Source organism: Grammomys surdaster, unplaced genomic scaffold (genome assembly GCF_004785775.1).
Source record: "Grammomys surdaster isolate TR1022 unplaced genomic scaffold, NIH_TR_1.0 127, whole genome shotgun sequence".
Taxonomy (NCBI): domain Eukaryota; kingdom Metazoa; phylum Chordata; class Mammalia; order Rodentia; family Muridae; genus Grammomys; species Grammomys surdaster.
Genome location: NW_021604585.1, coordinates 2,787,908 through 2,812,247, shown reverse-complemented (window position 1 = coordinate 2,812,247; position 24,340 = coordinate 2,787,908). Strand labels below are relative to the sequence as shown.

Genomic DNA, 24,340 nt, shown 5'->3' with positions numbered 1-24,340 from the left:
ATAATAGGGTCCTATTTCATGCAGCCACCAACCCATTTATTAAAGAAAGAAAGCTAATTCCAAAAGAACAGAAGAGCTATAACTTAGACCAGAGGTTTACCTGAGACACGTTCTTTTCACCCAGAGTTTAGACCATTTGAAATGCTTCCCATTAGATTTCACCTGAGGCAGTTGCAAATAATCCTTGTTCTGTTTTGCACAATGGAACTATTTTAAGTACCACCACATGTGTATTTGTTTATTTTATCCTTTATTTTTAAATTTTAAGTCAAATTTTAATCAAGTAACAAAATGATAAACATTTAGTATCATACATCAATACTACCCAGGACCACTGTTTATACAAATCTGTACATGCTCATATTCTGAGCAGCAAATTGCTTATGCTAACACAATCCTAACACAGAGACTGCTATTTATCCTGTTGAGCAACTACATGCTTGAGATGCTGTGACGCTAAGGTCTAAGTAAATGATACTAGACGTCTATCGTTCTGAGCTGTCAGTTAAGGAAGAACCCAGAAACACATGCAGAGAAAGAGTACAAGAGTATATACTCTATGTGTGGAAACAAAGGGAATAAAAACAACCAAAACACAACAAACCCCACCACTCTTCTACTTCCTACACTCAAGTTACATGTGAAAGGCAAGTATAAGGCCAGCCTGGGCAATGTATTGAGGTCATCTAAAAATAAAAAATAGAGAAAGGAACGCAGCTCAGTGATGCAGTGCTGTGCCTAGAATATCTGAAACTCTAGGGTCATGCCATGAGGCCACCAAAAAGCAGGGTACTGAGTATTAAAAATAGCAGTCACCGAGAATTTAATCCTTAAGAAACTCCTCCACTAACATCTCATAATATAAAGCAAACATTACCACTGGTTCTCATTTTTCTTCCAACTCTAACCCATTAGTAATTTTAGGCACAAATGTGGCTGATTAATACAATTAAAGTAACTTTTAAAGTTTCAGCACAGAAGCACTAACAAACAACTCAACTGAACAGAATTGTTTGAGGATAAAGATGCACATCAATGCTAAAAATTGCATTTCTTCTCTTTGTGTGTGTGTGAGTGTGTGTGTGTGAGTGTGTGTGAGTGTGTGTGAGTGTGTGTGTGTGACTCTGTGTGTGTGTGTCACACACATGTTAAAGAGCATGTGCAGAGGTCAAAGTAAACATGCAGGAGCTGATTCTCTCCTTCCACAAGAACGTTAAGAATTTTGTAACATAGAAGGGCATGGTGGTACAAAAGTACCTAATAGGGAAAAAATGGAGGTCTGGGCCAGGCTTGGCTACATGGTGAGTTCAAGCCCAGCCTAGACTACATGAGATACTATCTTAGAAAACAAACCCAAAATTGTTTTTGCAAAAGCAGTATCATGAAGATGAAAACATATTAGGACCCAATTTTCTTCATAAAATAAATCCTAAACCTGGGTTTAACAAGAATAAAGGTGACTAGGAAACAACCTGAGAATAGTCTTCAGTAACTTCGCTTCTGTTTCACAGCAGAGCACTTGTACTGCACTGCTGTGCATTCCTGCGACAAGCAAGCTTAGGTCTCCATTAGGCATTCTGTAATCATTTTGTAATCAACACTAACATTAAAGAAGACTTTAAATGGGCTATAGCCAAAAGTATCTTTTAAATATATCTTTTCATGTACACAAAGTAAAAAAAAATAAAAATAAAAAAGAAATATTCTTGGCTAAAAAGTTAAACCATTGGGTTAGAAAGATAGATGGACAGGTCAAAATGCTTGCCCAAAAGCCGAAAGAGCTGACTTCGATCCTCTAGAACACATATAAAGACGTAATAAACCAACTCCACAAACACACACATCTTACACTCACACATATACACAATTAATTAATGCAGTAAAGTCATATCAAGGGCTAGAGAGATGATAATTCAATGGTTAAAAGCACTTGCTGTTCATCCAGAGGATCTCATTTTTAGAGTTAAACATTTTTCATTTAAAAGGATGGGCACATAATGACTGAAATCTCTGCCTAGCCTAAAAGCCTATGTCTGCTTCCTAGTACCCACTCCAGGCTGCTCACAACTGCCTATAATTCCAGTTCCAAGTAACCCAAAGCCCTCCTTTGGCTTTTGGCTCATGCATATACCCATACACAGATACACATACATACGCATAAATAATCATTTTTAAAAGTTAAATAATTGGCTTCTAATTTATAGTATTTGAGATGAGTGTAAATATTGATACATAACTGATATTTATTCTAAAAAGCAAAACCGCATATATAAAAGCAAGACAATGGGGCTGGAGCTATGACTCGGCAGTTAAGGTGCTTGCTGCTCTTCAGGGAACCCAGCACTTACAGCAGGCAGCTAACCTATTCATACAAAGACACTCACACATACACATAGGCTTTAAAAAATATATAAAAGCAATACAGTGTGTTCACTTTAAATATGTTGCTAACCAAAACCAGTTTATTATAATCTTAGGATCTCATTCACATTAAAAAACCAGAATGTTTAAATGTCCTGATAACTGAAGTTTTTTTAAAAATTAAGCATTCTAAGAATCAAACTTTAATATCAAGCCACAGAATTTACTTTAAACCTACCACTTCTATTTTAGCACTTAAAATTTGGGAGCCTGAAGGCCTTTATGAGTGTTTAAAAAGAACTAAGCATGGGTTGTGGTGACAAGCATGTTTCTGGAGCAGAACAAGCCTGTGAAGCATGCTCTGGGGAATACAGAGCATGCAGGTCCAGTTTGGGGGTTACTCCTCTGTTCTGAGAATCACACTTCACCTTGGAAGTTGCAGAGACCATATAATTGCCTAAAGGCACACTGTTTAATATTTAAAGAAATTTTAATAAGACTGCCTGTAATACTCATTAAAAGCCTTATAATGACCATTTTTAAAGATTATTTTAACTGACTTTAAGCAAGCCATCTGGCAAACAATATTCCTAATAAGAATCAGCTACTGCATTTGACAACAGCATTAACTCATAAAATTTAAGACATAAATGGAACAGAATTTTCAAACAAGAATATAAAAAGATTTAATAACACAGAACCTGATTAAAAATCTTTTTCCAAACTATTAAAAAATTGAATTTACAGTTAGGATTAAAATAAATGGACTTTTAGCCAACATTATGGCAAATGCAAAGCCATAAACATTCAGACCGTAACATTAAACCCTGTCACATACAGTATAATGTGCTGCTGCCAGTGCTTTTCAGAAGGTTAAAAAGTGACTTTGGGAATAAAGACCAAACTCAGAAAAAGAAAGAAAGAAATGAGTTCCAATAAGTCGTCCTTGCATTAAGTGTTGTTCAGAGAACATTTCAAACACTAAACCTTTTAGACATACTTACAGATGCCAATGCTAGCTTTCCTTTTTAATAAAAAGCTAACATGAAAACACATAGAAAAATACATTTTCACTTCATTAATATAGACCAATCAAGATAAAATAAACTTAATGAATTTAGTTAGTCAAGGATTGAAAGTAAAAAATTTTAATAAAGATTGAAATAATCTATAAAAAAATTTAAAAGTTGAAATCAAAAAACTGAACTGCAGTGTTATTCTATAAACTATAATATACTGATTAATTGTAGTAATGAATACAGTGAATTACCGAGAATTATTTAACTACCCTGTTACATTGTCTAAATAGTGAGGAAAATATGTGCAGTAATGACTTGCAGGTGAAGAAAACAGGAAGGGAGGAGGGAACTCACAAGTACCAGTATAAGCTCAGATCACACACAATGTACAACACTGGACAGAGCGTCTTACTTCATGCCTCAGTGCACTTGAGGGGAGCTTGATGCCAGCACAGCTCAGTGAGGCAACAAGACAGTGCTCTGAGGACTGACAGGCTCCGGAAGTCCAACTGCTACACAGGACTAATGGGAGACTGCTGGAGAATGACTAGACTGGCTGAAGCACATCTTCTTCTGGCTCAGATGCTGCAGACTTGAGTTTAGAAGCAAATTTGTTCTACACATTCAAAGTAGGGAGGGTTTTTCACTACATTTTTATTTATTTTATCTGAGTGTGCATGTGCATGCTAGGAGCGCATGTGGAGGTCAGAGAACAACTTGTGAAAATCAGTTCTCTCCTTCCACCAGGTGGAAGGCTTGAACGCTGGTTGTCAGGCTTGGCAAAAAGCCCTTTACCTGCTAGGGCACCTCACTAGCCCTAGACGGGCATGTAAGATGAGCACTCTCTTCTAAATAATCCTCTAGATAGTTTCTCACCTACATCTCATTTAAGATGTAACCTTGCTTTTATTTTGCCTGTTGTTAACTAGCTTAAAATGCTTTTTGAACAAAGGCACAGTAGAAACTACATTTATATTTATTCTATCATAGAATTAACAACACAGCAATTAAGACTAGAAGCATATCAATAATCAAGAAATGCCTCATGAAAAATGAATATATGAAGACAGCATAAAAAGGGGGTAATGCAGAAAGGCTTTCCCAGAAAGGAACATTTTCCAGCTTGTGATGTCACTAGTATCAATAATAAAGTATGAATTCTATGAACTACATCTCAGATAATAGTCACTATGACTATTTCTTAACAAAGTTGAATACAGAGATAACTGCTTGAAAGTACTAATATTCTAATAACATTTCATCCAAATATGTTATTTGTCATGCAAAAATATAATATGCAGTCACTGTATTTCAATACATAATCAACATGTTCAAAACCAAAAATTGTTAGGAAATTATTAAGAGAAAATGCTCTAAAAACAATGTTTTAGTAAACTTAGAGACATATCTAATATGTGTGTCAGTTATGTTAATCTCTCATGTGAAAGTGAAATGAATATAGACAAAAGCTAAGAAGGGGAAGAAGGAAGAGAGAGGGGAAGGTAAAGAAGAAGAAAAGGAGAGTTGGGAGAGGGGAAGGGGAGAGGAGGAGGATGGAGGAGGAGAAAGAGGAGGAAGATGGAAAGGGTAGGAGTATAATCCAGCAAAGCTTCACTTTGACAGCCTTCTTTAAGGTCCACAAGCATCTTCATCCCTTAAGATTAATCACTTTAAATCTTTTATAGACGTTGGAATGATATAAAAGGAAGTATGTGACTATAATAAAAATTATAATTAAGGTTGCTGCCATGATTCTATCACTTAACTCTCTTTGGAGTAGAAATTGGGTATCAAATTAACGCAGTCTATGCCAAATTCTAGAAACACGCTCATTTTTTAAAGCAGACACTATAGATGAAGTGGTCATCATCGACCCACAGAGGAACAGACTCTACGCCTCCGTTCCCTGAGATGGTGCAGGTTCTGTCACCGATTAATAGGTGTGCTATGCCAGTTTCCTAGCCCAAGCCTTCTAACCATCCAGTGTCTACTTCTTCCCTCCTAGACTACTGCTCCTACAGCTCTGAGATACTGTAAACATGTCCAACTACACAACTACAGAAGCCACATGGGCAGCAAGGAGACCTGCAGAGGACAGGATTGCAGAAACGCACTGAATTACTTTATTGTTTTGTTTAAATATCTTACATAGATGTTTTACAATGTAGCCCTGGATATCCTGAAGACCACCAACTCAACAACACTGTCCTCTGACCTCCATATACACATCATGGCAGGCACGTGTTCTCCACCCAGCACCATCCTTGTGCATAATAATAATAAATAAAATTTTAAATATTTAAATGTATTGGGGGAAAACTGAAAGTAAACTAGAGCAGGAACACTCTGAACTGCTATTAAATGCCATTATTCTGCAAAATCCACAAGAAGATGAATGTTTAAGTGGTGACTGCATCATACTGACCAGCTCATCTAAAAAGGTCTGCTTGTTCTTCCTTTTCAGGATCTGCTGCAGCTCCTCTTCCTTCTGTATAAACAGTCGTCGCTGTTCGCTTTCTTGGCGTTCTACCTCCAGTGCTTCCTCCAATTCCTCCTGCTCCCGAGTCTAAACAAACATTTCCATAAGAAATGGAATGAATTTACCAGCCAATAGCAATCCTATACCATAGTCTTCTACTTTATTTACTAGAAGCATAAAGCCAATTGATCCTTTGTGCTTTAGTAATGTTAACAACTCTATACAGAACAGATTAGGGCACTTGTTATTTTATGTGAGCATGTACTAACTACCCCAGGGAAGGACAAACACCAAACCAAGTGCACTAAGCCCAAAGCAAAAATGGAGTAACTAGTTCATACGGGGACCGGGGGGGGGGGGGGGTGAGTTAATTTGTAATTATTACAGACAATTTGAAGGCATATAATTTATAGAACTTAACATGGATTTTCTTAATTCATGTATTAGGCAAATACATGAATTTCAACAAAACACTAAGTTTTCAAGGAGAAAAAGGAGCTGCACTCCAATACTATAGCCTTATTATGTGCAAAATTAAACAAGGTCCACTAGATTCTGAGGAGCAGACCCACACCTCAAGTGAACTCATTTTCAAAACCATTTCAGTTCACTCTCTTCTCTGTCTTCCTTAAGTCAGCTGCTAAGTATTGTGAGCATTTCTCCTAATCATTTTACCAATTCCTAAAGCCCAGTTACATAAGTCAATGTACTTAACACAAGCTTCTAAGTTAAGAAGGGAATCCAACTTTACCCAGAAGGATTAGTAAGAGCAAACATAAGAAGATATGACTCCATGTTGTCGGAGTGTCTCCAGTTAAGCACATCGAGTGTGGATACAGCATACACAGTGTATGTAGTAATGACACTATTGATATGGTAATAAGTGTTCCTTGAGACTACAAGTGAAATTATAAACAGACTAAAGACCCACATCCTGGTACTAATAAATATGACTTTACTTTTGGTGAGGTACTCCAATCCTACAGTGATTTCACGCTCTCTCATCTGTGGGTGTTAGCTTTGAATCTTCAGATGTGTGTCACATTTGCAATGCCCATACTAAGGGGCCATGGGGAGGGGCTTTCCAGAGAGCTGAGTGAGACTGCTCTGATATAAAGAGTTAAAATGAACTAACAGACTAGGAATGGTTAAACTGGGAGTAAAGGGAAGGGCAAAGGAAGTATAATGGAGAGGATCAAAAACACTAAAGACCTTTCAAAAAAGATATATGGAAGCATACTACTACTACTGCTACTGCTTCTGAAAAGCTTCCTAAAATATAAAATATATATAACAAGTTAGAATTAGTTCTACTATAACAGAACAACAATGCCCCTAATAAACATGAGAGATTAGAAAATAAAAGCCCCAATTCCAGGTATGAGTTACTTCTTTTGGAACTATTGGCCAATGAGGTCCCATAGATCTCCAAACAATACAGGCCATAATCAATACTACTGGTTATCTTCCATAATTTGACAGAAAGAAGAAGAGTCCTAGAACCTGGTAAAATCAGGCCAGTATGGAACTAGAAACTTTATCCCTACTACCTAGCTTTCATGGTGCTGGAAGGTACTCTCTGCATGTTACCAAAAGAGAAAAATAATCATCAACCGGTCACAACTGTTCTAGAGAGATATACTCACTAGTGCAATAGTGATACAAACATCAGGAGTGACCAACTACTTTCTCATTGGGTTTAAGTCCTGCTCTGTAAGATGAACCCTTACTTGGCACCATTGTTAAACTTGTGGCTAGACAGGCACTAGGCCCTGAGAGAGAAGCTGCTACTATTCTGCCACTAAGTGGATACAATGTTAAGGCGTCTCTTACTGACTTAGTATTACAGCCACAGATCAACGTATCTACTAACCGTCATTTGAGAAACTTGTATTTAAACTGGATAGTAACTAACAGTGATCCACAAGTGGCAGGGTGCAGAGACTAAGAGAGTGAAGACTGCCCAGTCCTAGGGACATAGATTCTGCAGCTCTCCTCCTAAGGCTGAGGGATCAATGGAGAAGAGGCAGCAAGAAGAGTCTGCAAGCCTGAAGCAGTAGATGACTGTAAAAACAATGCCTTCTGAACACATCGGAACAGCCCAAGCTAGACCAAATCCCAGCATGGAAAGGAAGTTGGGCACACAATCCCACCTCTGCCATGGAGCTATTGGCAATCAATAGCTGCCATGAGAGAAACAAAGAACTTTCTCTGAGAGTATCGCTCCTGGAAAGTCAACCACTCTCTGGTAAAAGACCACACATACAAGAATACTTGAGCAACACAAATTTCTTCTGAAATACTTTTTGTGAAGGACACAAAGATGGGTGTGTAGAGAAGGGCGGAGTAAACTGGGGAAGAGATGAGGAGAGTAGGGATGAATATGATTGGAACACATTATATGAAATGCTCAAAGAACTAATAAAATCTTCTTAAATATTATATAAAGGATGTTACTCATACAAAAGAAGAAAATACTTAGCAACCAACCAGCTTTAATTTATTTTTCTGAATGACATCTTTGTTTTCTTTTTGATATATTTCCATTTTCTTTTTTGTGTTCTCCAAATCCACATTGTTGGTCAAATTGAAAACTGTAACAAAAAGGAAACAACGTCATGAATTTTAATAGTTTTAATATAAATCCTAAGGTGACTATGAAAGCCAAAGAGATGGCATTTTGACATCTTACTCATGGGGTTAACAGTCTCTATGGTTCCATTTGTATCTTTTAATTACCTACCTATGTCACTGAGTCACTCACGACGACCTTTGACTCTACCTCCAGGAGTATCTGCTAATCTGCCCTCTACAGACACTGGCGCTTATGTGGTACATCTAGGGACACAGACATGAACATCCACACAAACCGAAACTTAATAAAAATAAAAGACTAACTCACCTATATTGCAAATGTCTCTGGAATATGTAATATAGGCACTTGATCTAATTATCTCACTTAGCCTAATTGATACATGGCAGGTATAGGGTTGTATCTTTTCATTTATTACACGTGTGTGCGTGTGTGTGTCTGCATGCACATGCATAGGCACTCTACAGAGCATGTGAAGGTCAGAAGACAGTTTTACAGGAGTGGAACTTGGGTCGTTAGGCTTGCAGCAGGTACTCTTTACCCACTGATCCATCTACCAGTCACAGATGTGCTCTAAAACTAACAATTTGCCTGTAATGCAGGCAAATCCCCAAATCTGAATCTTAATGAATAACAAATGTGTTGTTTCCGCCAATGTTTGCCTAGCTGAGTATGTTTCTCCTACAGATCGCCACATATCTAAGACTATAGCTTTAAAATCTACACACAGAGTACATCAGTATCAAGATCTGACCCCCATCGTCTTTCTTAATCACCAGCTCTTCCTTCACCTCACTTGCACGGATAATTCTCCTTCTGTGAATGCCAAGAACCATTACTTCTTATCAGTCTCCCCGACTTGTCCACTTTCTACCCTATATAATTTTTCCAATGAACACCTCTTGTTAGACCTACTAGAGTGTTCATTTACTAGCAATTTAAACTTGCTGTTAGATATATTTTTTTTAAAAAAAAGTAAATTTGGATTCTAAGTGAAATGTATACGGCTAGATAAAATTCATTTCGTTTATAGTTACAAATACCACAATAAATCCCAATAAAAGTAAAATAGACTATGTTAATTTCATTTTCACTTAGAAAATAAAGGTATTAGCACTATAATAGATGTAAATCATGGTCACAGATAATACAACCTATTTCTAATTATTAATTAGAATTTCTAATATTATTAATTCTAATTATTTATTAATAATTTATTTTTGAGAGAAATAATTAATTATAAAATTGAATTACAAACACAAAAACTTCTTAGATGAAGCAAGCTTATTTATGCCACAGTGAACCGCAATGTCATGAGTGCGTCAGAGAGGGAACAGGAGCTAACTCTCTCTATAACAATCATTTGAGAGGGAACAGAAGCTAACTCTCTCTATAACAATCATTTGACCCTCAATCTGTTTGTTGCTGAAGCTCAGATGTTGACCTGACTCTAATCAAGAATTAAATGCAAACAAAAAACCTATTATATTTTCTGGAAGATTTAATGTTATTTAAGTACAATTTTAAAGTCTTCTTACATTCAGAATTCACAATTAAAGCCCTTTGGGCTTTCTCATCCTTTTAAAATAAGTATTCTCTGCACTCAAAGAATAATCTGCTTATTATGAAGCTAAGAACAAATGTTTGAGATGATCCTTGGGGTGAGGAACAAAAAGTTCTATGTTCATATTGTCATGCTCAGAGAAGGGCCTGTTGTTAATTCCACAAGAAAACTCATCTTCGTGTGTACCTTCTATTGTAAGTTTTTGATACCATCATTCAAAATTGTACATTTTAACTTTTATTTATGTGCTATTCAAGGAATTCATAATGACATTCATATAACAGAATGTCTTCATTCCCATTTTCCGCCTCCTCAGACACTGAGCTAATCTCCTGTCTCTAAACCTCTAGTGCATGTGTAAGCATCTACACTTCTACTACACAACCAAAGTCAAAGCTCTTTCATTCCTGTCAAAAACAGCTCTAGATAACTTCCTTACTGGAGATGGGCTAGTAACTGGTGTGAGGTCTTTTTGATTTCTTTGTTTTATGACAGAATTTCCTTGGTAACCCAGGCTGTCCTGTAACTCATGACCATCTTGCCTGTCTTTGGGTGCTAGAATTGCATGCATAGCTACCACACCAGGCCAAAACCTACATGCTATTCTCTTATCTCTGACTATTTCTCAGTACTCCATATTCCAGACATAGACTACTAACTACTCATTAGGTCGATCATCTATTTTCCAAGCACTGTGAGCCAGAAGTCTACGAGGTAAACTGTTTACTAGCAATACGAACTTGTCACAATGCTTGAGTTCTCTGAACTTGTTCTACATACAGAAGAGGGTTAAAAGTGCCTGTCTCTTTTAGAATTTTGAAAATTATAGTCTGTATGAAGCTTACTGTGGTCATCAGTAGGTGTCTATTAAACTAACATTTTGTCTTTTGAGTAGCAGCAAAAGTCAACACAGACAAAGTATCTTTGAACAGACAAATAAAGCAGAAGTAGGCAGCACCAGAAACAAGATTCTGAAAGAGTTTTGTTCCTGCAATAACAACCAGAACAATGCTTCACAACTAAGTGATAGACCCAAACTAATATCTTTATTCTAACCCTCACTCCTGCAGACTCCCTGTGTAACAAGACAAACCAATAAAAACTGTGATTTTTACAACTTGCATTGCCTTTTGTCGGGGGAGGGGTTGTGTAGAGCGCAGATACACATACGTGTGCATGGATATGGAGGGCAAAGGACAAGCTTAGGCATCAGTTTTTAATGGGGATATCATCCTTGTATTTTTTTTTCTCCCCAGAGATAGGATTTCTCTATGTAGTCCTGGCTGTCCTGGAACTTGTTCTGCAGACCAGGCTGGCCTCAAACTGGCAGAGATTCACCTGCCTCTGCCTCCTAAATGCTGAGATCAAAGGAGTACACCATCACCACCTGTCATCCTTCTTATTTCTTGAGACAAGGTGCTTCACTGGCCTCGGCTGTTAGGCCTCAAGCCCCGTGGATCTGCTGTCTCTGCCTCCTCAGTGCTGGGACTACAAGCACAAGCCAGCACAGCTGTTCTTCTCACCTGGGTCCCAGGGGTCAAAGTCAGGTCGTCATGCTTACAGCTCAGGCACTTGGCCAACTCTCCCAGCCCTCCGACTTGCATGATCTTGATTAGCACCACTAGACACAAGTGTTCAAGGTCATCCTCCAAGTCACTGTCTATTCTTTCTAACTCACTTCTGATGCCAGATCAGTGAGTGAGTATTCTCTCTAAAATGTCCTCTTTACTATGGCCACCACTACTGTCTTTTTAGGGGGTTCCTTATTTCTTACCCATACTACTGAAACCCTCTTAAAAATCTCACTGCCTCCTGACAAGCCACCGACTAAAATTTACTGACAGCCAAGTTTACACAGTTTCTCATTTCATATATGCCTCTTGAAAATTTATGTATTTCTTTAATAAGTATAGGTGTTTTGGCCAGGCAGTGGTGGCACACACCCTTAATTCCAGCACTCTGGAGGCATAGACAGGCAGATCTCTGTGAGTTCATGGCCAACTTAGTCTACAGAGCTAGTTCCAGGACAGCCAAGGATACACTGAGAAACCCTATCTCAAAAAACCAAAAAATATGGGTGTTTTGCTTACATACATGTCTGTGCAACACATGCATGCCTGGTGGCCTTAGAGCCGAGAAGGCTTAAGATGTCCTGGGATTAGAGTTACAGAGAGTTGTGTAATGCCACCTGAGTGCTGAGAATCAAACCTGGGTCCTCTGAAAAGCAGCCATGCTCTTAACCACCGAACTATCTCTCCAGCCTTTTTAACAAACAATAACTGGATATATGTATAGGGTACAATGTGATATTTGGTATATGTAAACATATGGAATTACTACAGCAATCTGATTAGCAAACCTATCATATCACATGCTTTTTTTTTGTAGTAGGACCATTTAACCGGTGGTATCTAATTGTGATTCTAATTTGCATTTTCCTGATAATTAGTGATGTTGAGGATAGTTGTATACACCTATTAAACCTATTTGTCTGGTTTTTTGTTTTAGTGATGTCTACTTGTTAATTTGCCATAGAGTTATTAAAGGCTCATATAAATTTCAGAGATGTGATGGTTTGATGGCCCCCATAGCCTCAGATATTTGAATGCTTGGCCCCAGATGGTGGTGCTGTTTGGTAAGGCTTAAAGGTGTAGCCTTGTTGGAACAAGTACAACATTGGAGGCAGGCGTTGAGAGTTTAAAAACTCTTGCCATTCCTGATGTATGTTCTCTCTCCCTCAAGCTTGTGGTTGAAGATGTAAGTCCTCAGTTTCTTTCTGCTCAAGCCACCATGTTTGCTGCTTCCTGTCATGCTTCTCTATCATCATGAGGAGGAGGAGCAGGAGGAGAAGGAGGAGGAGGAAGAAGAGGAAGAGGAGGAAAAAGAGGAGGAGGAGGAGGAGGAAGAGGAGGAGGAGGAGGAGAATGTGATGATGGACTCTTTTCCCCTGGGACAGTAAGCCAAAGTAAACTCTTTCCTGTAAGAGTTACCTAGGCCATGGTATTTATCACAGAAAAGGAACTACTAAAGTAGTTAAGGTAGCGTTGCAATCTTCAATTGGTGCCTCCTCTTCTGTGGACTGTCTTTATTTTGTCACCTCCTTTGCTCTGGTGAAACTTTTTCTTCCTCTTCGTCCTCTCCTTTTCTCCTCTCTGCCCCTCTGCTTTCCTCCTCACCTCCTCCCTCAAGAATATTTTAACTGAACAACATGCACTATAAATACGCACTTGGGACAGTTAGTTTTAATGCCAGTTTGCTACAACAGAAACATGTGAGTAGGGAACCTCACCTGACTAGTTGTACTGATTATCTAAAGGCAAGTGGGAAAGCCACACAAAATGAGCAGCCCAGACAAAAAGGAAACTTACTTGCTTTTTGCTTGCTTGGCCTCCCTTTTTCTACCATGTGAATTTACCCTGGTGCTGCTGGTAATGGCAGTTCCTTTGTTGCTATCAGAACCAGCATCTCCAGGCTTCTATCACTGACTGAGGAAACAGTGGCTCCACCAACCCTCTTTGTCTTCACAGCAGATGAGGCCTACTGAGGCACATCACCCTCATAGACTGAGCAACTCCTGAGCTGTCAGCTTCTCCTGTGTGAGATAGTCATGGGGGGACTCTGACTGTGGAAGACGGTTCAACCTCAAGGACCAAGCAACTACAAGTTTTGCAGCCTCTCAGATGTGAGACAGCTACTGTTACTATTTCAGTGAAAGGTAATTTAGTTATAGCATATACATACATACATACATACATACATACATAAAATGAATGAATATAATTTTTATTCTATTGATTCTGTTCCTTTAGGGAACCCTAACAAATATTTCAGTGTGGTGGTTTCAGTAAGAATGGCCCTCATAGGCTCATATGTTTGAATACTTGGTCCCCAGTTGGTGGCACTGTCTGGAAAGGATGAGGAAGGATTGTGACCGTGTTAGAGGAGCTGTGTGCTCTGTCTACTGTGTGTAAATCAGGACACAAGCTCTTGGCTGCTGCTCCTCCCTCATGCCTTGCCTCTATCATCGTGGACTCTAACCCAATTAAACTCTGTCTTCCATAAGTTGTCTTGGTCATCAAGTGTCATCTCAACAATAGAAAAGAAACTAATACAAGCAGTCACTCTAATTGAATAAAGTCCAGTCTTTATTTGAAGTTCGGCTTCTTCTTATATAAATCATAACTACTACCTACAGTGCTGTTTCTATTTTTTTAACGGGAAACAAAAGTATTGTTACATAATTCTGGAATAAATTGCATAATATAATAAGCACAATTGGCTTGAGAAAGCTTGATCACTGGTACAAATAATTTATGGTGTATAACTGAGCTGGAGAGCAGAATAGAGACGTACTTTCAAACAGCTTTTAATGGAAAGCATTTAGCATGCATCACTACGCTGAGGCATGAGTCAGCACAGTCTATGGAAGGACGGGAATGTAAGAAGCTCCAATGTGACAACTAACTAAACATTGGTTCAGAGTTTCTACATATGTTCAGAGTTTCTACACATTTTAAAGACACACACTCATAAAATACATATAATAGCATAATCATTTTTAAATCAAGTGCACTGATAGTTTCTGAATCTGGTGATACAGGGTAAGATGGTGGCTCATTGGTTAACTCCTTGCTATACAAGCATAAGACCCTAAGTTTGGATCCCCAGCACTCACATAAAAACCAAGGCACAGCCTAGCGTTGGTGGCACACACCTTTAATCCCAGCACTTGGGAGGGAGAGGCAGGCGGATTTCTGAGTTCAAGGCCAGCCTGGTCTACAGAGTGAGTTCTAGGTCAGCCAGGACTACACAGAGAAACCCTGTCTCAAAAAAAAACAAAAAACAAAAAACAAAATCCAAGGCACAGTAGCATATACCTGCAACCCCAGCACTGAGATCCAGAGACAAGAGATTCCAGGGATTTGCTCACCAATCAATCAGTCTAGCCAACAGGTGAGCTCCACATTCATCAAGAAACCCTATCTTAAGAAATAAGGTAGAGACTGACAAAGAAAGATATCCCTCACTTACCTCTGGCCTCCATGTGCATATGCATGGGTATACATGCCAACATGCATATACATAGAAAGAAAGAAAAATATTATAGGCCAGGTACATGCCTATAATCTCAGACTCTGCCTTGCAAGTTCAAAGCCAACTTGACATACATTAACAGTTATCAGATAGTGAGACTCCATCTCAAAGAAAAGAAATATTACATAGTTGTATAGTCATTCTATCCAAGCTTACTCTGTCCTGTTTATACTAGTGCCTACTTCTAAACACAAACCTGGTTTTACATAGGGACCCCAAATTGTCAATTCTTTGAAATTAATTAGTTCAACTTATAGACACAAACAAACAAAACATAAGTAGGCTCACCCAGAACCTTATGAAAAATCAAAGTCCCTGGTTGTTAACTCCCTTAAGCCTGGCCCCCAGTCCCTTCAGCTTCCCAGGATACTTGGTTGGAACTATAACGATATATTCAACTTGCCTGTAAGTGCTATACCTTCTTTTGCCTTTCTTGTATGCCAGGGTTTCTAACCACACTAATCACACCACCTTTAATGTATATGAAAACTTTCTTTGTGATGGCTGTTCTGCTTGTCCCACACCAGAGCATCTTCTCAGTCTGTGTCCTAATGCTGCCCCTCATTGGCATTCACAATTCTACCACCTTCTTAGTCAAATCCTCAGGGACTCATGGCTGCTAATATACACAAAGCACAAACAAGTACATTAGAATGAAAAAGCACCAGTTCTAAGGTACTAAAATAGATGAGAAAAAAAATTAAACTATTCTCTGTACATGCTCCTGTGTTCTGTACATGCTCCTACTGTGTTCTGTACATGCTCCTACTGTGTTCTGTACATGCTCCTACTGAGACATAATAACTTGGACTTTAAAAGGAATTTTTTTTAAATTAGTACTAATTCTAAAGAATTTGAATTTATAATCTTTTATATATAAATACTTTTTAATGATTCTTTCTATCATATTTTAATAATAAAGTTATGAATTAGGAGAATAAAAAGATGGCTCTTTGACGCTCACAGTATCAGCCTCATTTTCATAGGCTATTCCCTTTTATCATTTCCAAACCTGTATTCTGTAATAAATACAGCAACTTTTTGTTTTATTTTTTACTTACTGAATGTGTGCTTTACATTTATTTATTTAGTGCATATATGTGGTGGCCAAAAGAAAACTTGGGGAGTTGGTATTCTCCTTCCACTTTGGGGGGCCCTGAGATAGACCTCAAGTCTTCATGCATGCTTAGTGGCAAGCACCCTTACCTGCTGCGTCATCTTGCCAAGTCTAATTATCACACTTTAAAAGTGTAATTTTTTAAATCAATATCTCATAACTTCCATACCTTTTAGCAGTTCTAAAACAGTCTTTAGCAAAAATGAAACAAGCATCAATCCTAGCCCAACACTGAAAGAGAGGGAAGCGAGCAGAAACAATATTCTTCTATGAGGAAAACACTTTATGACTAATCACACTGAAAAGAAGCACTAAGACTATTCTAACTTCTGCCTTGAAAAACAAACCCTGACTAGAAAAAAGCTCAACAGTCAACTGCTTCAAAGTCTTACCAACCTACTGTTATACAACAGCATAAATGACAGTGAATGTTTTTATCTCATTATCACAGAAAGAGTTGAAAGAACACCCACCTACAAAGTCAATCAAAGCACTTCCTGTTGCTTATACTGCTTGGATAGAGCTGGTACATGCACACACACCCTGTGTCCCAGCTAAAGAATGCTACCTCTATTAATAATTTCTCCACAATAAAATTACTAAAGAATGTCCTTTAGTATGATTTAAATTTGACAGATGTAATTCAACTACAAAAAAAGTAACCTGTGAACATTGGCAACCACTAGTATATCAAAATCCTTGTGTCTGAGACATTGTCTAGGCATCTAAAAGAGAACAGCACAAGATCTCAAGGCTAACACATCAAATTAAAACATACCGATTTCCTCCACTTCTTCCAGAAAATCATTATACTCTCTTAAACTAGGAAAATCTTCTTCCCTTTTATTGTATCTACAAAGAAGAAAAATATCAAAGTATTACAAATCATTGTAAACCATTTTCTATAACCAGCGTGCTCATCTTTACCTAATTCAAGAAGAATGTATAGAAAAGGACTGCTTATTATGTAAAACACTGTATTCTTGAGGCCAGGTCTAAAACTAAACCAAGAATGAACGCTCAGTTTGCTGAGGGATTTACTTTTTTTTTAATTAATTAATTTATTTATTTTAAACTCCAAATTTTAATCTCCTCCCCGTCCACCCTCCTACTGTTCCACATCCTATACCTCCTCCCCACCCTGTTGAGGAGGGTTTTTTGTTGGCTTTGTTTTGTTTTTCTGATTCTTTTGTAGGGTGTGGAAGGTTGATTTCTGTTCACAAAGGCATGTGGTCTACCACTGAGCTATGCATGCAACCCAAAAACACTATTCTTAAAATTCTTATGATGACAGAGAAAATGTAGAATCAGAAGAGAATGGTATCACATGCACAATTCTTAAAAGACTTAAGAAAAAAGATTTAATGACCTACTTCAGGGATTTGGAAATGAACTTAAGCAAGACATATCACTGTAAATTGTATTACTTGTTTATTATAGAGCCATTAATTCCAGAAAACTGATGCTCAATTGAAAAAAGGGCTCTCATTTTTTTCATGATAATATGACCTAAGAAACATTAGGTCTGCCAGCTAGTGGTTTTGCACATCTTTAATTCCAGACCTAGGAAGCAGAGGCAGGTGGATCTCTATGAGTTCAAGGCCAGCATGGTCTACAGAGTGAATTCCAAGACAGCAAGGGTTACACAGGAAAACCCTACAGGGTGGGAGTGAGAAGGGTGTTTTAATGTATCTGTGAATAATAACAAAACTGGAAAAGTTAAAGATAAAAGACGGCTCCTTGAAGTAATACAAGTAAAATGAAGATCAGCTGGGCCACTGATAAAAGGATTACAAATTCACCATCTAGCAAGATGTTACTAAACCATTAGTAAAAGGTATACCCCAAAAATAAGAACTGAGAGGGGCCGGAGAGGTGCTCAATGACTAAGAGCCTGTATTATGCTTGAGATAGCAAAGGCCATGAAGAAAGGAAACTTGATACTGGGCCATTTCTTCTGCCTTCTTTCTCTTCATCCCTCATTGAACTTCTGGCAACACCATGTTTGGCAGGGAGAGCATCAGAGGCTCACCACCTCCGTGGTCCATCCTAGGCACTATGTGGAGGGCTCCAGGAAGAATTTGCCACTTTCAGTAAAAAAAGTGGCAGCTGCTGGCTGTGAGGACTGTGTGCTTGGATCTGGATTTGCTGCACCCTTCTTTATAGTATGGCACCATGAAACTGAAGAAGCTAGGATGCTTAATTCATCCTTTTAATAGATAATGAAAAATATTTAAGAGGTGTGATCTCTGAAAAGTGGCTTAAACTCTTGAACTCTCACACTAGACAAGATTGTAAATAAACTAATGACATGAAAAAGAAAGAAAGAAAAAAGAACCTATACTACTCTTGCAGAAGACCAGAGTTCAGTTCCCAGAACCCCATCTGGTAGATTACAACTGCCTATTACTCCAGCTCCTGGTAGATCCAACACCAACACCCCTGGCTCCCAGAACACCAACATTCATTTGTGCAAATCCACACACAGATACCCATTCACAATACAGATAATTTAAAAATAAAACAAATCATTTTTAAAAATTAAGAAGTGAGGTATGGACTAGACATGGGGTAGAGGCAGAACACATGCTTAGAGGACTCAAGGCATTGGGTTCAATCCTCCAAAACCAAAAACCCAAAGAAAAGCTTAAGGAAATGTATTAATTTTAAAATACTAATGTACTTTATAACAAAAGAGAAAAAAACAAAACTCAAAACTACTAACAAATCACAAAAATATACCCACATGCATGCCAAAAAAAAGTATAGTTAATATTTAAGTGTTGAAATAAGCTTCAAACTGAAACTTAAATGTTACTACCTCAGGCGGGCAGTGGTGGTGCATGCCTTTAATCCCAGCACTTGGGAGGCAGAGGCAGGTGGATTTCTGAGTTTGAGAGTTCGAGGCTAGCCTGGTCTACAGAGTGAGTTCCAGGACAGCCAGGGCTACACAGAGAAACCCTGTCTCGAAAAACCAAACAAACAAACAAAAAAAAAATGTTACTACCTCTTTAGTCTTTATAGTAAATTTGTTTTGTTTGCTGCTTTAATTTCTGTCTCTTTAATAGCCTATGCTACTTTATTAGTAAGCCATGAGAACAAGGTTTATAACTATTTTATACATCATGTCTTAATTACTGCTAATACATAAAACAGATATTTGACAATTAAGTAATAAATAGCGAATGAATAAACTGTAAAGATATCAAGAAGGCTTTTCTTTAACAAAGGTTAAATATTACACAGTTCTCTATAAACTCAACAAATTTTGTAAAACAAGTATATAGATGATTTTATAACTACTTTGTTACTTGACAATTTGTTCAAAATTACATAAGCAAATAATAATAATGACTATTAAAATAACTGTTGATGTTTTCTTTGCTGGCCAAATCCCTTGACAATAACACTTACATCTTTAGTACTTTTTTCCGAATTTCAACCTCCTTGTCAACAGTGGGATCTTCAAAGAGCTGTACCCTGAAGTTGCTCTTTCTTAGTGGGGTACCACACTCAGGACAGTTTCCAGCTCCTCTTACAAACAGTAAGTCCACACAACTCTCACACCTACAAAGAAAGAACACATGTAGCAATAGTAGTAATAGTAATAACAATAGTTAAACAAGAAGGGTCATGGAAGAGAGGGACTTGGGGGAGACAGGAAGTATTGGAGTGAAGGGAGGGAAACGATGCAAACATGGTATTCATGGATGACGTTCTCAGAAGGAAGGAAACAAAGAAAGAAAGAAAGAAAACACAATATTTAAGGGAGAGTTCAAATCTACAAGTCTGCCCTTTAAGGTAGGATTGAGGACTGGGGATAAAAGTTTCATTTATACTTACAATTTTATAGAAAATAAAACTTTGGAATACCATTTGTATTTGGCAATTACTTTTCAGACATAGATAACTGAGAAGATACCAGTTATAGAACTGTGAAGAGTAAATAAGATTGAATGAGGTATTAAAAAGAAAGAGGACCACAGAAGAAGTAAGGAATGGCAAGGTTTCCCTATGCACTGCCATCGCCCTTCCAAAAAGCTCTGAGCACTCCCAACTCAAAATGCCAAAATGGGGCTGGAGCAGTATAGCTCAGTCAGTAAAGTATTTGCATGAAGACATGAGTTTGGGCTTCCAGCAGCCACATAAAGGCTGGGCATGGTGGCGCACTACACCATGATTACTCAGTAATCCCTTTACTGAGGAGGCAGAGAGAAGGATGTTTTAACACTACCTAATAAAACTGCCTAGCTAACATGTGAGCCCTAGATTCAATGAGACCTCATCTCAAAACATAAAGTGGTGGGCAATTGAGAAAAACATCCAACACCCCCCACACACCCTTCTCTCTCTCTCTTTTTCCCTCTCTCTCTCCCTCCCCATCCCCATCCCCTTCCCCCTCCACCCCTCTATGTAATGTAAATTTTAAGATCTTAATGACAAAAATTTCACAGAGCATAGCAGTCACTTCCAAGATCAATAAAACCTTAGGAAAAAATACTCTGAATTTAGAGGTAAAGAATATTTCATTTCTACTATATCTTGAAGCTAGAGGAAAACTCAACTACAGAAGTTGAAAATGGACACATTTTAATCAATTACAGATGTGTATAAGGAAGGAAATATGTGAAATATTTAAAAAGTACAAAACCTCAAAATTTCCATATTTCCAGGTATTCAAGACTAGATTTAATTAGTAGTTCAGTTATTCAGAATAGATGTTAAGCCGGGCAGTGGTGGCGCATGCCTTTAATCCCAGCACTTGGGAGGCAGAGGCAGGTGGATTTCTGAGTTCGAGGCCGGCCTGGTCTACAGAGTGAGTTTCAGGACAGCCAGGACTACACAGAGAAGCCCTGTCTTGAAAAGCCAAAAAAAAAAAAAAAAAAAAAAAAAACAGAATGGATATTAAATATCTTAATATTTCTAAAATATTCTTAGGGCTGAAAAGATGGATCAATAGGTAGGAGCACTTGCTTTAAAACAAACATGAAGACCTGAGTTCAGAGTCGGGCAGAGGCACACAGGAGTCTATAATTCTCGAGCTGTGGGGAGCAGAGGGAGGACTGATGAGGCTTGCTGGCTACCACCTAGCTCCAGGGGCAGTGAGGTACCATCTCAAAGGAACTGAGCGGAGAGTGACAAAACAGGACACCCACTATCATCCTCTGATCTCCAAGCAAGCAGAGTGATACATGTGCCCACAAACCCATGTGCATACAAATATCATACTAAACATATACATACGTACATAAACTCACACAAACAAATAATAACTATTTCTTATAGTTTTTATATACTAAACATATATTATTTGTTTCTAATCAACTGTACATTTCCACTTTTTAAAAATCAGCTTTAATCATTTCCCACGCAGAGCAACATGCCCAAGTTCTGATGCGACTACTGCAACGCCATCTTAGCCAATGTCCTGACTCTGCTTTGAAGAGACACCCTGGCCAAGGCACGTCTTATAAAGAAAGCATTTCATCGGGGGCTTATTCCAAATTCAGAGGTTTAGTCCATTATCATCATGGTGACAAACAGGCAGAAACGGTGCTGGAGAAATAGCTGAGAGCTATATACTGATCTGCTGGCCGAGAGAGAGATGCTAGCCTTGGCTTGGGCTTTTGAAACCTCAAAGAAAGCCCATTTCACACTTCCTCCACCAAGGCCACACCACCCAATCCTTTCAAATAGTGCCACTCTATGGTGATCAAGCATTTGTATCTATGAGCCTATGGGGGACATTTTTATTCAAGTCACCACGAATACATATCTTACCCATGATTCTCTATCTATGAGAAAGACACATTACTACAGTAGTAGGGAACACTAGGAGAGTGTGAAAGACTACGACCAGGAATAGATGAGGAGCAGGCCAAGAGCCTGACTGACAAAACAGCTGTGTTTCAACAACTAAAGATACCTCCAGCTCCAGCTCTGCTCCTTTTTGCAAGGACCATGATCCTGCTTCCTCCCAGACTCTGGTCCTTCTTACTCTGATGCGGTACCACACCCCACATGATGGACCCTCCCATGATGCCAATGACAGACCCTCCTCCTCCTGGGATGATGCCCAAGGGACTGGCTCCTGGAACAGGGCCAACCACATGCCCATGATACCCAGATCTCTAATTATGAGACCTCCCATTAGCACTATGACAGTGCCCACTGGGACTGGCATGACCCAGCTAGACAGACAGAGAGCAGATGGGTTTCTTATTAGTTTGGTATTACTTGTTCTGCTTCACCAGGAGACCTCAGAGCCTGAGTGACTTTAGCTTCATGGTTTAAAAAAGGCATCCCCTTCCTAGCAAGAGAATAGTTTTGAAAGAGAGAAGTGGGATTAAAAAGGTGAAGCTGTCATTTGCATTATAAAATGTGAAAATAAAATTGTCAGCTGTTTTTTAAAATCTGTTTTAAAGTCAAAATAATTGAAACAGTATTGCTATGTGGTAGCTGAATGTTCAAATGTGCACTAGGATAAATGGGGCCCTAGGTTCAATTTCCTGTGTGTACATGTGTACACACACACACACACACCCCTCAGAAAGGTGTAGAAAAACAAACTACCTTTTCATGTTTTGCCTGCATGTATGTATATGCACTACATGCATGACTGGTTCTCATGGAAGTCAGAAGGTGTTACATCTCCTGAAAACGGAGTCATGGACATGTGAGACACCACGTGGGTACTGGAAACTGAACCCAGGTCCACTGCATGCTCCTGACCACTGGCTTATCTTTCTAGCCCAACAAGCTGCACTTTAGAATTGCCATACTGTTTTGTTTTATCTTGTTTTACCTATTTTCTTATTTACTTATTTATTTAGGGACTAGAGATTGAAACCAGGGCCCTGAGCATGTTAAGCGCATGCTCTGAACTACATTCCCAGCCTTTCTCTTTCTGATTTTACCTGCAAAAGAATGCCCTTAATGTTTAGACAACATAAAGCATACAGAGAAAAGCTTCAATTCATTCTTCTCTATATCCCTCATTTCTAACACATTGCTGATTTTGTTATTATGGGCACATCTTTTCCTATGTATTTATAGTCTACAGACATGGAAACTAGACATACAAAAAGAACATAAGAAAGCTGATAATTGCTAGTTGTATTTCTCCCGCAGCAGAACCACCAGGTCAGCAGTATGTGGGCAATTGCTTGCCTGCAACATTCCTGGAAATTCTTTCAAACAAAATCTTATATTTACAGAACACTTGAAAAATTGCTGAAAATGTCTAAATGTCAATTATTATGTATACTTTTAAAGACATATTTAAGATTTTCCTATCTTTATTAAGGCCAAGACGACACCCTCCCTTATTCCCTTTGAATGACTTACTAGTGTCAGCTTTTACCTTCTTTCACAAAGAATATTTAACTACGGCCAGGAATGGTGGCCACATCTATAAATCCCAGAACTTGGGAGGCTGACGCAGTAGAATCACCATAAATTTGAACCAACCTGAGCTACATAAAGACCTCTAGGAAAGCCTGAGGTTACACAGTAAGTTCTATATTAAGCTGGTTTATAGAGCAAAACCCTACTTCAAAACCTTCTACCTATTCGGCAGGTCCACAGCCCTGCCTAACCCCTTTCTGGTGGCCCAGCCCCCACTCTGTTTTGGCTTCATTAGTGCAGCCTCTAGCCTCTCCTGCTCCCAGCTCCAGTCAACCCAGGCCTTTACCCCACAAAAACCAAAGAGAAAACACCTGTTTATGTCAGTTATACTGAGAGCAAAATCAAAACACAGCATCAAAAGCTGTGAAACACAGCATCTGAACTTTATCAAACATTTAAGAATTTGTACAGCAGGGGCTGGAGAAATGGTTCATCAGTAAGAGCATACTGGTTCTATTCTTACAGCAGCCTGGAGTTCAGTTCCCAACACGCACATCAGATATCTCCAAATATCTCTATCTACAGCACCAGGGAATCTGCAGCCACCTGCACACATTGAATTTTTAAACCTTGTTTGTTTGTTTGTTTGTTTGTTTGTTTTAAGTATTTTCACCGGAGTCAGGCATGGTGCACACCTTTAAGGCCAGCACACGGGAGGCAGAGGCAGAGAGGCAGAGAGGCAGAGAGGCAGAGAGGCAGAGAGGCA

General features: G+C 38.6%; 1 protein-coding gene across 1 annotated transcript in view; it reads right to left on the bottom strand.

The window, feature by feature from the left end:
- Mnat1 (MNAT1 component of CDK activating kinase) overlaps nt 1-24,340 on the bottom strand; it is a 94,958-nt gene that overhangs the window by 25,196 nt on the left and 45,422 nt on the right. Inside the window, exons 2-5 of the mRNA XM_028789324.1 lie at nt 19,642-19,794; nt 17,006-17,079; nt 8,350-8,453; nt 5,806-5,946 (exon numbers count right to left, since the gene is read on the bottom strand). Of these exons, the coding sequence (XP_028645157.1) occupies nt 5,806-5,946; nt 8,350-8,453; nt 17,006-17,079; nt 19,642-19,794 (472 nt within the window). The remainder of the gene's footprint in view (nt 1-5,805; nt 5,947-8,349; nt 8,454-17,005; nt 17,080-19,641; nt 19,795-24,340) is intronic.